The sequence below is a fragment of the Lycium barbarum genome, chromosome 11, assembly GCF_019175385.1.
Source record: "Lycium barbarum isolate Lr01 chromosome 11, ASM1917538v2, whole genome shotgun sequence".
Lineage (NCBI taxonomy): Eukaryota > Viridiplantae > Streptophyta > Magnoliopsida > Solanales > Solanaceae > Lycium > Lycium barbarum.
In genome coordinates, this window is record NC_083347.1 from 72,143,877 (window position 1) to 72,160,358 (window position 16,482).

At 36.1% G+C, this 16,482-nt stretch overlaps 1 protein-coding gene across 2 annotated transcripts; it reads left to right on the plus strand.

Annotated features, from left to right (window-relative positions):
* Positions 1-627: 627 nt before the first annotated feature.
* LOC132616879 (protein ANTHESIS POMOTING FACTOR 1) lies at positions 628-15,832 on the plus strand. 2 transcript variants are annotated; one of them, XM_060331637.1, is made up of 10 exons: positions 633-862; positions 3,523-3,623; positions 8,448-8,557; positions 8,636-8,702; positions 9,176-9,275; positions 13,127-13,243; positions 13,317-13,454; positions 13,571-13,649; positions 15,127-15,176; positions 15,478-15,832. In XM_060331637.1, exons 1-10 carry the CDS (start codon positions 791-793, stop codon positions 15,637-15,639), a joined length of 996 nt encoding a protein of 331 aa, XP_060187620.1. In that variant the 5' UTR covers positions 633-790; the 3' UTR covers positions 15,640-15,832. The 2 variants fall into 2 exon arrangements, with proteins under 2 accessions (XP_060187621.1, XP_060187620.1); XM_060331638.1 differs by lacking the exons at positions 8,448-8,557; positions 8,636-8,702 and having other exon boundaries at positions 628-862.
* Positions 15,833-16,482: the final 650 nt, after the last annotated feature.

The window sequence follows — 16,482 nt, forward strand, 5'->3', positions numbered from 1 at the left end:
CGTAAAAAAAAAATATATATCAAATGGAGATCAAATAATGAATAAAGTAAATTAGTCAAATTATAATTCTAATCGACATTTTCTTAAAAAACCATGCAAAAGACAACATGACAAGTAAAATGAGCCAGAATATTTACCAAAAATTAAAAAATATTATTTGTTCGTTTAAATAGAAAATCAATTTCTACTTTGTTTCGTTTTAAACATGTAAAATTAATTTAATAATTTGAATTAGAATTATCCAAATCAAAATTTAATAAAAAATAATAAGTATTTTACACCTTTAAATTAATCGAATTAAAATTGAAAGTATCAACTGATGCTTAAATATTGCTATTATTTTATCTCAAAGAGAGGAAAATAGTTTACTTTAAAACAAGTTTTCTCTTTTAAAAATATTAATAAATTTTTACCGATTTTGTATTCGTAGCAAATACTAATATTATAAAGTTTTGAATACGGAGCACAAATTACAATGTTATATTAATCGTGTTTTGAACATAATACATATATGTATATATATATAATCACTATCCAAACACAATTATATATATATATATATATATATATATATATTATAATCTAAAGTGTTGGTCGTGCGCAGCATAGGCATGGGCCGTCTAGTAAGATACATACACAAAATCTCCTCTTTAAAAGTGGTCAAACAGTCGATGACTAGAGTTGACCTCTCCCTCCCATATCAAGGTTTTTTTTTTTATTTTTGCTTATAAAAACCCTATAAGCATAAAAAGGCGTTAAATTCTGATTGAAGTTTCTTTGTACAAGAAAGATGACGTCACTGTCAGAGATCACTGATGACATTGTTAGTAGCATGACTGTAGGAGCCGTCTTCTCTGATTTTGTGAGTTTCTCCTCTATATATACATACAGATTTGTGTGTGTGTATATATATATACACATGTATACATAGTAGTACTTTCTTTGTCCCAATTATTGTGGAAGTGTTTGACTGGGTACGGAGTTAAAAGAAATAATAGAAGACTATTGAAACTTGTGTTAGAAAGAAATCATAGAAATTTGGGTTACTAGAAATTATCTCATTAAGGGTAAAAAGAGAAATTTAAAGTTGAATTGTTACAAAGTATAGAAATGTGTCATTTTTTTGGGATGGATTAAATTGGTATGAGTGTCACATTAATTGGGATGGAGGGAGTATTTGTTTTTAAGTTGAAAATTGTATTTGGAAATTGGAGTTGTGTTTGGACATGAATATAAATTGGAGTATTTTTTTTTTGAATTGTTGTGAGTGTTGTGGACTGAAAATTGTTAAATTTGAACAAAAAGCAGTACCCCTTCTGTCCAAATTTGTACGACACTTTTTGTTTTTCGAGAGTCAAATTAGAAAATCTTTGACCGTGATTAATTTGTATGCCCTTTAAATATATTAAATTATTAATTATTGTGATTTATAATACTTTTTATATACTTTCCAAATATGTAAATTATTTTCTAAAACATTTGAAGATTGTATGTCCAAATTCACAGTCCAAATAAAGAAGTTTGACTCTTGAAATCCCAACTATGTCATATAAATTGAGATAGAGAGAGTATTTGCTTTCAAGTTGAAAATGGTATCTGGAAGCTGGAGTTGTGTTTGGACATGAATACAAATTGGAGTTGTTTTTTGAATTTTTGTGAGCGATTTGGAATAAAATTGTCAAAGCAGCTTTTTGGAGTTTTTCAAATTCTGAAATTCAACTTCAATTGAATTCCGGAAAATTGTAACAATTCTATGTCCAAGCAGTTTTGCGGAATAAATTCCGGAAAAGAGAAAACTATCAACGGGAACTATATAAATAAGAGGGTTGACAAGCATGCCATTATAAACAATGGCCTGCTTATCAAAGACCTGATACATGTGAATTTTTAACACACTTCTCTACATGATCTTACTCGATTTTGGGGAAAGGATATTCAATCTTTTTTACCTAATAGTAATGGAACATTGTTAAGCAGAAGTACAAGGGCTAGTTTAGGAAAGAGCTATTAGCACATTCACTGGCAAATATAGAATATAAATATCGAATATCAAAGATTGGATTATTATTATCATTAGTTTTTGGTGTGGCATCTGTGGTGTCTGGGTTGCACCCAAGAGTGTGTGGCCTAGTGGTCAATGAAGTGGATTGAAAACCATTAGGTCTCAGGTTCAAATTCCAGCAGAGACAAAAAACACTAGGTGATTTATTCCTATCTGTCCTAGCCTTGGTGAATAGAGTTACTCGAAACCTGTTGCTTGTGGGAGGTGATAGGTATCCCGATAAATTAGTCGAGGTGTGCGCAAGCTGGCTCGAACACCACGGTTATCAAAAAAAAAAAAAAAAGAAGATATCATGGTGTCTGGGTTATGCTGTTCGCACCTTAACTCATCTACCAGGCAAGCTGGCCACCAGGGCTGCAGCAGGTGCGTTCATGCCAAGTGTTGTACCTGGGAGATCCAACCTGTTGTTACTCCAATGGCTGGAACTACAAGGCGATCCTATTGTGGGGCTATCAAAACTGATTTTTATTGAAGCAACATCTTTACGCTATAGACTTCGAGTTTGAGATGATAGATAGATCAGGATCAGGGCACTGTTTTCGGTATATGGTCGATCAAGTGGCGTGCGATGAGTGCTTGTTAAAAAATCATATCCTATAACGCTGACTTCTTAAAGATTTAAGTATGTCCTAAGAGCAATATCAATGTGCCATTTAGCTATTTAGGCATTTTCTCGTTTGCAGAAAATTTAATACCTTTTATGATAATAAATATATCTATTTACAATGATGTACACCCTCGTGTTGACTTTGAAATAACCTATTTCACTGAGAATCTAACAGCATATTCTACTGCTTTTGCTACTATGTAACATTTACCTTCCTGGCTTCCATCGTGTCAATGGGCCTGATGGTTAAAGTAGTTCTAGCGTTTTCATGGACTCTGAAAAATGACATACTAGAAAGGATTGAAGAAAGAGGAATAAAGATGCATTAAGGCTAACAGCAAAAGCAAAGATGAGAGCATGGGAAATTGGTTACCTTGGTCCTGTGTCTACTCTCCCCTGGATGCGTTTTTTAAGCTGCAGTTTAAATGCAAAATAACTAGTTGAAGATGGAATTCAATGATGCTTTCTATTTTCAATATGCGATCAAAGAAACCCTTTATCCTGATGTGGATAGAGGAGGTTAATGATGACTAATTGTAAGCAAACCAAGGGACAGATCCATACTTTTGAGCTCACCCTACACGTTCATGCTCTTTTATGCGACTTCACAGTTTTAATCTTTCACGATCTTTTCTTTTTCTGACCATTACACTATCTTGTAGCTTTACTAGAAATTCTGCATTGCGTGAGACGTTCTTATAGATAATGTAGTACTTTTTAAGGAGGTGCTTAAAATCGAATCTGTAATGACTAAATGATCTATATGATATATAAATTGCTGTTTCAATCTATTAATTTTAGCTTTGGATCTATGGCGACCTTGCCTTTACCCGGGCATATCTCTTTCTTTTAGGGTGGACAGATAAACTCACTTGATTTTCATCGGAAAGAAGATTTGCTCATAACCACAAGTGAGGATGACTCAATTCGACTTTTTGACATTGCCAATGGAAAGTAAGTCCTTGAAACAAGCTTGCAAGAAAAGGTCTTCCTGTAATTTTCCTTTGTATCATCCAGTTACAGTATTGTGTCAGGTCATCATCCATGCCAAATTAGTATATTAAACATTATGCATCATTCATATATATGATATTTTTAGTCTCATCTGAGATTGAAATTGGTTTTGCAGAACAGGACTAGAATAGGAAAAAAACATAGCAAGAATGCTTGAATATGTTATTGTTCAGAGCATAACCAGGGCATTGTTGTCTCTGTCTCCTTTATTTAAAGACTCGATGAATCTCCATCAGAGCATTACCCATTTTGTCGCCTTATCAGGTGCTGTCAACATCATATTCTTCCAGCTTGCAAATTCTGAAATGACTTCCATGTGTTAGTACTACTACCTCCGATCCAGCATATGCGACACACTTTCGGTTTTAGTCCGTTAAAATTAGAATGACACACTTCTAAATTTGGAAAAAATTAACTTTATACTTCCCATTTTACCCTGAGAAGCTTTTATAACCACGCAAATATTATGGCAAGGCCACAAGTTTCAACAGTTTTATAGCCACACATATGCTATGACATGTTTTAGACCACAAGTTTCAAAAGTCTTTCATTACTAAACTCTGTGCCGATTCAAACTATGTCACATAAATTGGAACGGAGTGAGTACTAAATTAGTTGATTTTGTGCAGTTTTGAATTAATTTTTTTGAAGTTTGTGAACTTTTGCATTGGGTATGTTGTTGTTGTTGTAGTAATGAGTTTTTGCAATATATAAAGGGTATATGCACGGATTATGTGATCATCTAGCACTAAGAGTTTGTAGTTCATATAGTTGTCGTTTTCTCTGTGATCATGTATTATGAAAAAGCTACATGTATTCTGAACCTCAACAATCCTTCAATCAGTATAAGATGTTACTACAAAATAAAAAAAAATCAGTATAGATGTTACATTAGGAAATCCTGTGTTAGATTTGCATGATCTAGGTGTCTGCCCTAAGTATACTTACTTCTCGCCTATGGACAGAACATGTTACCTAACCTGTTCTACAAACGTTTTTGCGGAATAAAAGCAAACAAGAAGATAAAGGACACAGTATTTTTACGTGGAACCCACCCAACTCACAAGGGCGATAAAACCACGACCTACAGGATTTGCCCCAAACTCCACTACAACTGCGAGTTACGTTACAAACTCTGCAACCTAATTCCTAACCTCAGCCTTGCTACCCAAACTCTGACTAGCAAGCTATCTTCAAGTAGTAAACTCCTACTTGAAGTTACAATGGTTTGTCTCTACTTTTATGCTTCTTAATAAGCTGATAAAGATACAACTCGATAACCACAACCTAATACAAGATATCTAGACTTATGAACCGGAGAACATTATTCCTTCAATCCTTTTTCTTGCACTAGGGATGCAATCCTGGATTTTTGAATATTCTTGATATGTCTTCTGATAGCTTAGTATTCTAAATTCTCTCTTTGTGGGTGCGTAAGTAAACTTCTTCTTGGTAAGACCTGGGTATTTCTAACAATTGTAGCTCCGCAGGTCGGTGACAAAACCTTCTCCTTGTTGGACCATAACACGCAATAGGGTTTTGTGTTGTACTTGGATTCTTGCCTTGTTGAGTCGGCTTCTTTTCCTTGTAGAAGGCTTACTAATCTCGACAAATATGGCAAAGAATCTTTCATACTTGACCGCCAAGTCTTTACCATAATTCTTCTACAAATCCTTGTTGCTGTAGGATTTGTTTGGAACATGTTCACGAACCTGTTTCATCAACCTGGTTCATCCATCTCTGATATCTGCATCTGTATGAGCTGGAACATATTCATATACCTGTTCCACCAATCTCTTTCATTCTGCATCTGCCTTTGAACTGTTTCTGAGATATTGGCTGGAACATGTTGTCAGACCTGTCAACTCCCTTCATCAATACTACCACTGATCACTCTTTGACTCTGATGTGTTCTTGCTCTGCATTGAACATGTTTGCAGACCTGATTCATCTGTTTCTCTTTGTCTGCAACTCTCCTTGCTTGAACAATTTCTTTCTTCTCAACATTGTCTTCTGAGTGTGAGTCACCTTCATCTGCTCTTCTCATGATCTCCTCGAGTCTAGGTCATTCATCCGCTGCACCTGATGACCTGACTTCATTCCTCCACTGGCTCTGATGGAACATGTAATCATGCTTGTTCTATTTCTCAATGAACTACTCTGTGTCATTTGCATCTGTCTCTGTGATAGATCATGTATACGGACCATTCATTCTCTCTCTGATCTGCTTCATTGCACTTGTCTTCTGTATTAACGCACATACTTGCACTCTGGTTCATGTGTATGCTTTTTTCTTGTAGCTTCTTTGCAATGGAACATGTCTATGGACCTGTTCTAACCATCCTGTGCTGCTTCCCTTTTCAGACCTTTTATATTGTCTGAAACCTCTGCTTTATCTCAACCAATTGTCTAGCTTTGTTCAATTTTAACATATACCTAGACCTGGTTTATTCACAGTGTTTTCTTGCTTGGAACAGTACTATTATTTCTTCATCTGCGTTCAACATGCCTTATAAGCTGGTTTTCTTGTTCCAAGTCTTTGCTTTGTCAATCATCAAAACTCCACATACATATGGCTTTATGCCATTTTTTTTTTTACTACCAGATGGCAGTCCTATTGGGTATCTTTATTGAATTCTGTTTCATTCATGCTTAGAAGTATATCCTGGATTGAGGACTACAATTCCAAAAAAAATTATGCAGATGAGACTTCTTTTGGCTGTACGGCCTGTTTGCTCTAATATGATATATGAGTTAACAAAATAAAACTGACATGTCAAGTGGCTGAGATTGAGTAGCGTAATATTTATTAACCAAGGCACATGAGAGAGATTTCAAGAGTGAAGAGGATACGATATTATTCCAACTTCCTAGACAAATAATTTTAGATTTATACATCTTATTACTTTGACTATTTCATCATCCTCTAATGTTCTTTAATTTCACGAGGCTATTTATTTTAGCGAAATGGTAAATGAAAGTATCCACAAAATCACCTCCCAAGTCCTGATCAGTATAAGCGGAAGGCATGCAAAAATATAGCCTGAAGCAAATTCTATATTTGTCATATATGATGTTAGAGACAATATGAATGTTTTAAAATTGTGATTGACTGGATGGATGGCGAGCCACATCCATCCTTGCATACAAGCATAAAAATCACATGAACTCTACCAAAAAAACTCGCATGAACTTTCAGGGCTGCATTTTGGCCAGCTTGTGTCAATTCCATTGGCTTCTAGCTCATTGAGTTTAGTTTCCCTTGAAAGTCATCCAAATAAATTGCGGAAGATAGAAAGAATTCTATTCACATGATTGATGAAGGGTTAAAAATGGTAGAGGAGAAGTGGAAATATAGAAAAGCTTAGGAAGATAACTAATGATATATAACTCCTTTAAACAATAATGATAGGCACAATAAAATGAATCGACATACGTTTCATTTTTTTGGCATTTCATTTAATGTAAACAACAAATATTGCAATCGCTTCAGATTATGGAATAACTTCCTGAATTCTCCAAAACAAGAGAAGTTTGATTAATTCAATGGCTTGATTGGATAAATTATTATTTTTTGGAGGGTATAAAGATATTCCCATTAAGTAATAGGCAAAATATTTGAAAGTACAAAATAATCATTTAATGAGGGTAATTTTACTTTTATATTGAGGGTAATTTAGCCGATGAACTTTTGAAGGGTATTATGGTAATCCAACTTTCAACTACGGGCTTCCTACTTTTAGTAATTTATGATTTACGTGGGCTTAAAAATGTGAAGAGCTTATAGTAGAAGAGCATTTAAAAGAGTTACAGGTTCACAGGAAGACTGCATTATGCTGCAGCAGCCATTCCATAGAGAAAGCTAAGCTTTATAGACAAAAAAGTGGCTGAAAAAGTTTCAATCATCTTGGAACTGCACCATTGGTTGATTTGTACGGTAAACTAAGAAGTTCACTTCCAAAAGTGGCCATTATATGAGAACAAGAGTGCAAGGAATTGACTATGGTTGTTAAGGCCTATATGAGACTAATTTGGGAAGTTAACGGACACCTGTCTATAGGGCTCTTGAGCATGAAAAGCAACTTTGACATGATTGTGTGAGCTATGTTTAGAAGGTTTCGACTGTAAATATTTTGGCTGGGGCGATCTATTGGTGTCCTCTTGACTGCGACCAATTTATTTTGATTGTTGATTATGGCTTCCAAGGCTTGGGTCCTGTGGTAAGAGCGCAAAGTAACGTGTGAGTTAGGCGCGTGTCACGGGTTCGACCTTACCAGTGGACAAAAGCCTCGTATTTAAATGGAGAAGGGTAGAGGGGCAAACCCATTATACACTGAGTTTCAAACTTTCTGCCATTGGTTCTAGGGGATTTCTCAGTTATAAAAATAAATGTACCAAAGAAATGTTGATAAATTACTTATTCAGATTCATTTTCAAATTATCTTCATTGTCTATCATTATAGGAAAGTCTGTCAATGATGGAAGCTAGTGTTCATACTAGTTCCACATTTGACAAAAACACTATTAGGTTGGGGAGCATATACTTACCTTGTGCTTGTTTCTCCATTTTGAAATGTTTTATACAACTTAGGCCTTAGACTGATTCAAGATATGATTCTGTTGAGCAAGTTTTAGCTTTTGTGTAATGCAACTAATGTCTCTATGAGCTATCTTAACTTGACCAGAATACGTAGTTCCTTTAAAGTTACCAGTTTCTTAAAAAAAAAGAGAAAACACAGTTCCTTTAAGTTCTTTGACCTTCAGGTTGCTGAAGACTACATATCATAAGAAGCATGGAGCTGATCGAATATGCTTTACCCACCACCCTCATTCTGTTATCTGCTCTTCAATACACAACTTGGATTCGCATGGAGGTGATTCTCTTTGGACCAACTTTTGATTTTGACTTAGATGAAAGGATACTTTACATGTTGCTTTGTGTCTGCTGCCAGAGTCTTTGCGCTACCTATCCATGTACGATAATCGATGCCTTCGTTACTTTAAGGGACATAAAGAGAGGTTGGTGCTTTTTTCCGTGGTATTTAACCTTGAAGAATGTGCATTTTCTGTAGAAAAATGGGGATTGACAATAGACTACCTGATTTGATTTAAATGAATAGTTACTATGTAAAAACAACTGAAATGGTTGTAAACGTGCCTAGAATGCTTGATTTACTGATTTATCTTTACACATTTGTTCGAACAATTTCTTTTGGCTTGAAAAAAAATAATTTATGGAGATTTATACGTGTTCTCTCCCAATAGAAATAAAGATTGATATAATGTAGAAGAAGAAATGAATACAAGGGTGGGGACAAGATGCCCTACAAAACAAACATAACAGACTCTTGGTGGGTGACATTTTAGGTTCAATTTATGTATTGTAACAGTCATCAGTTGACATTATTCTTTTCCCTTCGTCTCTCTTCCTACTAGCACTTGATTTTGACATAATGATTATCTTCAAATCTGTTAATCTGACTTGGATGCAGGGTTGTATCACTGTGCATGTCTCCAGTTAATGACAGCTTCATGTCTGGTTCTCTTGACCATAGTGTTAGAATATGGGATCTTCGCGTAAATGCCTGCCAGGTTGGTATCACATCTTTTGTGGAATAAACCTAGTCGTCAATTATCAAGGATATTAGACTTGTCTTACTGACTTTAACGGGCTTCTAAAATGTTGAGGATGTTCAATATTTGTTTTTTTTTTTTTTTTTGGGGGGGGGGGGGGGGGGGGGGGCGCTGTTGACTAATCCACTGGGTACGTGTTACCTCTGCCTATGCAGGTACCGGGTCCATTCCAGCTTCATTAGCTATTACGCCACCCTCCATTTTAGTCCAATAACACGATCAGTAACATAGGAAAAAAGGTGTTATTCGACACATATTCATTATGAAATATTCTTCCTTAGTGACGCCAAATGTACTGAGTGATGCTTATCCTATCCAATGAAACGAAATAAAGAACAAGTGAAACTAATTAAACGAGCTTCGGAGAAGTTGAGGGAATTAGAGCAGCCTTATATAGAAGTGAAAATCACAGAGATTTATCTTTTAAGGTTGACTTGTTCTCTTTGAATGCACTTGCCAGTTGTAAGTTGTAACTGTGGTTCCCACTTATGGACTTTGCAAAGCGAGAAGCACAAAAAAGCGACAAGGGTCCTAGGGCTTTAAGCAGAAAGCAAAGCGCATGCTTCATTGAAGTGAAGTGCAATTTTAAAAGTATATCAAAATGAATATTGCATAAATAAATAAAATAACTGGCCAATTCATTAGCTTCAAGATCGCCCAAAGAAATTGGATCAATTGTCTATTGTATTTAATGAACATTAGATCATTGAGACACTTTAGGTCGAGTATATTCCCCTTCTTGGTATGAATCTGCAAATAAGTTGTCGTAAGTAACTAATAGGATAATATTTTAGCAATATACTAAATCTTTATTCTTACATGTTCAAACAAGTTCCAATTCCTCTCGCATACGGATGAGCTACAAGTTAGGCTTAGAACCTTGATGACAAACTTTTGTAAGTGTGGACTGTGGAGTGGAAGAACCATATTGAAACCATCATTCAATTATAGAACAAATATTTTTTTTAAAAAAGAAAAATTAATTTCGAAGTTAAATTGAAAAGCCGTTGGAATTACCTGGTGACCTCATCATTCTATGTCTAATAGCCATTGGAATTCCAAAAAGTCCGTTGGCTTGCTTGTATTTACTATTTAGAGAATTCATTCGATATAAGTCATGTAACATCTTGTTCACTAATATCAGAGACCAACTTAACAAGACTTTAAATGTTAATGAAATGGTTGTGGAGGTATGGTCAACCGGAAGCAGGTTACTGGAAAAAGATAATTATTGCCAAATATGGAGCTCAGAATCATTGGAGTCCTAAGGATAGCACATTTCCACATGGGGTTGGCCCCTGGAAACATATCAGCAGCTTCCATCTAGCCCTCTTTCAGAACATGTCTTATAAAGTGGGCAATGGTTTGAATGTGAAATTCTGGAAAGATAGGTGGATTGGAAATGAATTACTGAAGGACTCTTATCCTAGCATAATCCTTATTGCCAGCGACAAGGACTCCTCTATTGCTCAAAATAGAGAGGACAACACTTGGAGGCCCTTACTAAGAAGGAACCTAAATGACTGGGAGATCAATGATTTGATTGCTCTCCTAGCCACACTGGAGGTTTTCATCTTTACTGATCAGGAGCCAGACAGAATCTTATGGGGAAGTTCAAAGGAAAAGAATTTCACAGTCAAGGAAGGATACAATGTTTTGTGCTCTCATAATGGTGTGCTTGAGGATTGTCCTTGGAAGTATGTTTGGAGAACAAAAATGCCACTCAAAGTCTCCTGCTTCACCTGGACAGCTCTTAAGGGAGCAGCCTTAACTCAGGACAACCTCTGCAAAAGGAAAATCTCACTAGTTAACAGATGCTATCTATGCCACCAAAGCTTAGAAAGTGTCAATCACCTACTTCTTCACTGCCCTGTCACCTCTGATATCTGGAATTTGTTCTTATCAATTTTTGGATTATCTTGGAACCTTCCTTGGACCATTAAGGAGGCTTACACTAGCTGGATTTTTTGGAGAGTTGACAAAACCATCAAGAATGTCGGGGAAATGATCCCAGCAGTCATCTTTTGGGTCGTGTGGAATGAAAGAAACCGCAGGTGTTTTGATGGGTTATCAACTCCAACACATTCACTGAAGGCTAAATGCTTAGTTTTTTTGTTTAGCTGGAATTTTCTTACTCCTGTTAATAGCATTGACAGTTTTTTGGACTTTGTTAGCTCCATGGTACTAGTATAGCTTTAATGTAATGGAGACTAACATGTTTTTTGCTTCAAAAGCCCTCTGGCTTTTGCTTCTGTATTATGGCACCTTCCAGTTGCCCTATATCAATGACAACATCTTACTTCATCAAAAAAAAAAAAAAAAAAACACTTAACAAGACTTTAAAGAATCACTCCCGCACTTCTCCACCTTGTTCTTCCAACCCAGAATTATCATAAAAGAGTGACAGGAACAAAATGTTTCCACTTATATGCAAAGGTCGTGAAGTTGATCCGACCGTATTTGGTCAATGATCTCAAAAACTCTTCTATATTTCTCCTCGTTGTTAAATACCACTTGAATAGCTTACTTGGCCCTATCCATAGATTCATAAATGTAGCCCATTGGTAGTTTTTGATCCCTATCCACCAAACGAAGCAACTAAATCAAAGAACCACCTAGTGTGTGAAAAGCACTATTCCAAAAGGTTGGCATTGAAACAGGTTTTGCAGCGTGTTTTCCCAGCTTCCTTTGCAAATTTGTTGTATTCAGTAGAAGTGAACATCTTTCGCAAGTTTTTCTTTGGCATAATACACAAATAAGCCCTTAAACTTGGCCTCAGCTGGCAAGGACGCCCTCCAACTTTGGGTGTGCACAAATAGGCACCTCAACTTGTATAAAGTTGAACAAGTAAACACAAATGATGACATGGCACTGACGTGGCACATAAATATTAGAGGGCCACGTCAGTGCCACATCAATGCTACGTCAGCATTTGTGTTTACTTGTTCAACTTTATACAAGTTGAGGTGCCTACTTGTGCACACCCAAAGTTGAAGGGCATACATGCTAGCTGAAGCCAAGTTTAAGGGCCTATTTATATATTATGTCAAAATTCTTTTGCTTGTGAAACCTTGAAAGGTCAAAAAAGCAATTGCAGATCTTGTGAAAAATGTTCACTTCTATTGAAAAATGACAATACAGGTAAACCTGCCAAGACAAGATGCAATTGCTTTGCTTAACCTTGCAAAAGATTTACAAAGCAAAAGAAAGAAAGATGTTCACTTCTACTAATGCAACAATAGTAAATTTGCAAAGGGAAGTGAGGAAAATAAATCTGATGCTAACCTTTTGGAATAATGTTGTTCATGCACTTAAAGTTGGTGGTCTTTTGATTAAAGTGTTTGGTTTGGTGGATCGGGAGCAAAAACCACCAGTGAGCTACGTTTATGAAGCTATGGATAGGGCGAAGGAAATTATTCGAGCGACATTTAAATGTGAGGAGAAATATGAAAGAGTTTTGAGATCATTGATAGAAGGTGGTCAGATTACAACCATTTGCTCGTGCATGCATGACTGAAGTGAAACACTATCTATTCACTTGCTATACAAAAGCACATAAAGAAGATATGTAGTATGTATATGTTCTAGCAAGTTAATCTATGCCTTTAGTCCCACTTACTTTTGAGCAGGTTGGATACTAATCTGCTGATATGTTAGCATTTGTCAGCTCTCACAAATATTATTAGTTCAGGTCCAGTGTGCTGTAGTGTTAACTTAGTGTAAAGAATACCAGCAGTTGGTATTAGCTATTCAAACTTCTACCTCGTGAAACACATGTTTGTGATATCACTCACTCTTGTAGTTTTCAGGGGATGTTGCATCTAAGAGGTAGGCCTGCAGTTGCTTATGACCAACAAGGCCTTGTCTTTGCAGTGGCAATGGAAGGGGGTGCCGTCAAATTGTTTGATTCGAGATCGTATGACAAGGTTTGTGCCTCTAAAGTTCAGCTTCCTTTTTACATTACAAATAATGAATTTTGTCATGTGTTGTGATATGTAGGGACCCTTTGATACCTTCCTAGTTGGTGGAGATACAGCTGAGGTTTGTGACATAAAATTCAGCAATGATGGAAAATCAATGCTTTTATCGACTACTAGTAATAGCATCTACGTCCTTGACGCCTATGGAGGAGAGAAGGTTACTTCTCCATCAGCATTCTTTCTGCTCTAGTTTCTTTTCTTTTTTCCTCATATTTTTCATTATTTATTACGGCGTATTCAACACTAAATGACTAAATTATTTTACTGGCGCAGCGGTGTGGGTTTAATCTGGATCCCTCCTCAACGGCAATGGAGGCAACATTTACGCCAGACGGCCAGTATGTTGTTTCAGGTAGTAGATTAAAGTTTTTGAGCTTATTATTAACTATAGAAGAATCCTCCTATATTATTGTTGGAGCTTAGATATTAGACTTAGCGGCTAGTGTATAGTATGCAGTAAATGTACATGAGTAGGCTGAGTTCTTGATCTCAAAAAAAGAAATGCTTATTTGAAAGTGAACCTGATAAAGAGATTTGGCTGTCTGTGTTACTTGAAGATTTTTGATAAGATAAGATAGTAAGCTGTTTATATGTTCTTTCCTCTTAATGCAGCTGGGAAAACTTTTATTTATCTGAAAACAGATTATTAAGTTGTGGGATGACGATGGTGCAATAGATGTTCAAGTTCAATCATTAAGCCCTATTGTTGAGATTTTGACACCAGAATGTAGTAGAAGCTAAAACTTCCGAAACCTTTTTGTTTCCACTTGGTTTCCAAAGTTTTCGGAATGAAAGTTGCCATTTTTACGATGTTATATTAATTTTGCTTGATATTGGCTTTCATTATTGAGATAATATGTCAGTGTTGTGTTATAAGTATCTGAAATTATAATTTCAAGACTTACCGAGAATGATTTTGTGCACACAAAAGAAGTTTGCTATGCTTTTCAAAAACTGTTGTGATGTAAGAATTAAATGCACTTTGTTGGAAGGGGATGATAGAGCGGTTGACGTGTAAAGATTAACAAATTGTATATCCCACATTCGAACCTTGCTGCGATGATCAGTATGATCCCACTTTACTCCAGCCTTGATGTGTAGGTTCACATGGCATTTATGCTTGTGGACTGTAGCAGACTGCCAGATGAATTAGTCGGAGTGTGTGCAAATTGTCCGGGGACATTACTGACATTAAAAAAATCTAATGCCCTATAGGAATGTCGAAGCAGTAATGTATTCCCTATCTTTGTGCCTTTTTGGTCGTTTTTTCCTGGAATCTTTCATAGCTGACCTTGTGAACCTGATTCGTGTTACTTGCAAGTTGTGCATAGTTTTCATTTGGATGCACTACATAAATGTTAACCATATTGATCTTGCATGTCCTTTTTTTTTTTTTTAAACTAATTTCTACCTTCGCTGATCAATGATCATTACTGCTCAAATAAAAAATAGATAAGAGTAAGAAAGTGAAAGCGTATACCTATAATCTTAAAGCTCGACCAGTATTATTCTTATATTTAAGTTGTGAACCAGTAGCCTTGTATAAGCATAATGACTTGATTGTCATCAGTATTTAACGCTAATGGAAAAATCAAAAAAGATCCTGGGCATTAGTGATCATGCATCTGCATTGCCTGCACTTGCTATTTTTTGGTTTGCGCCTCTGCTTTTGATGGGAATTGTTCTGCTGTCGAAGCTTGTTCTTATGTTTCATCTTGTTCTTAATATGAAGTGCTAACTGCCAAATGCAAACTTGAGGCATTCTTCTCTATGATCTTATAATTGATACTAGAAGTCTAGAACTAAGATGCTTTGTGTTCATGTTGAAGGTTCAGGCGATGGAAACTTGCATGCATGGCACATCAACACACAAAATAAGGTCTCCTTTTGGTTTCTCTCTCGGTTGTGCCTGTTACAGCTATTATTTTGGTCTTCCCAGCTGAAAACTTGGACATCATTGATCCACCTGTTTGAGTGTCCTGTCTTTATGCGCACCCTTATTACTCATAGGAAAACCTTATCTACACTCGCTGTTTATGCTAGACCGATGTAACACATGACATGTTTATTTTCATATACTCTTTTATCAAATGTATATTATTCTTTATTTTCCATTAATCATCTGTACAGTTTGTGTATTCTTTATCTTCCAAGGGCTAAAAATTTGACTGTTTTGATAGGTTTGTAGCTGGGATAGCCACATAGGCGTGGTATCGTGCTTGAAATGGGCCCCAAGAAGAGTCATGTTTGTTGCTGCATCATCAGTTCTTACCTTTTGGATACCTGATCATAGAGGTCCTGGTGAGGCCGCTGGAGAAGAACAAGTCACTCTTACTCAATGATTAACTTTTATTTCTTCTGTATACTTCAAAAGTAACATGTATGTGTAAAGACACTTTGGCACCTGATCACTCTCGGGAGTTATATGGACATTCTTGATTTTTTCTAAGCGCTTAATTCTCGATGTGAAAATACAGAGCCAGGAAGCTGATCATTGAATAGAAAAAAGAGTGGAGCTGCAGGGTCCCGAATGAATTGGCTTGCACGTATCACTAAATGTCTCTTCTATTACGAAGACTGCAGGTAGTGAAGCCTATCCAGTAGAGAAATAGAGAGTAAATACGATTTTCAGTATTTTGCTTATGTACAACTACAAAGTACCAAGCATTCTAATTGGATTAGATTAATATCAATGGATTTGCCAAGGTCCGAAATTTGTTGGTCCTTTTGACCTTTTTCGCTTCTTCTCAACTACATCTGCGTAGGTAGCATGTGTGCCTTTCATTTGTTGTCTTCTTTTTGGAAAACAACAGAGGAAAAACAACAGAGGACTTGGAGCTAAAATCTGTTTTTTTTTACATGCCCTTTATTCCAAAAAGAAGGCACTTTCTATTTGAAAACTCAAATTCCTTAACTTTATAAATTGCCATGACCACAAAAATATCCACTTGTTAAATTAGAGAGAGGATGTCCCTTTCTATTGGGTAAATAGGTGTCACGTATCTTCTGTATGGGTATTTTCAGTGTGATCGTTTTGCAATACTCTTATGGAGCTTTCTGCCCTCCTGACTCATCTCCTATTTGATGCACGTCGAAGGTCCTTACTGTAAGATAAATTGAGCGGCAAGAACAATTGTGTATTTTAACGCGACGGAAGAATCATCAAATTTGCCATCAAAGAAATT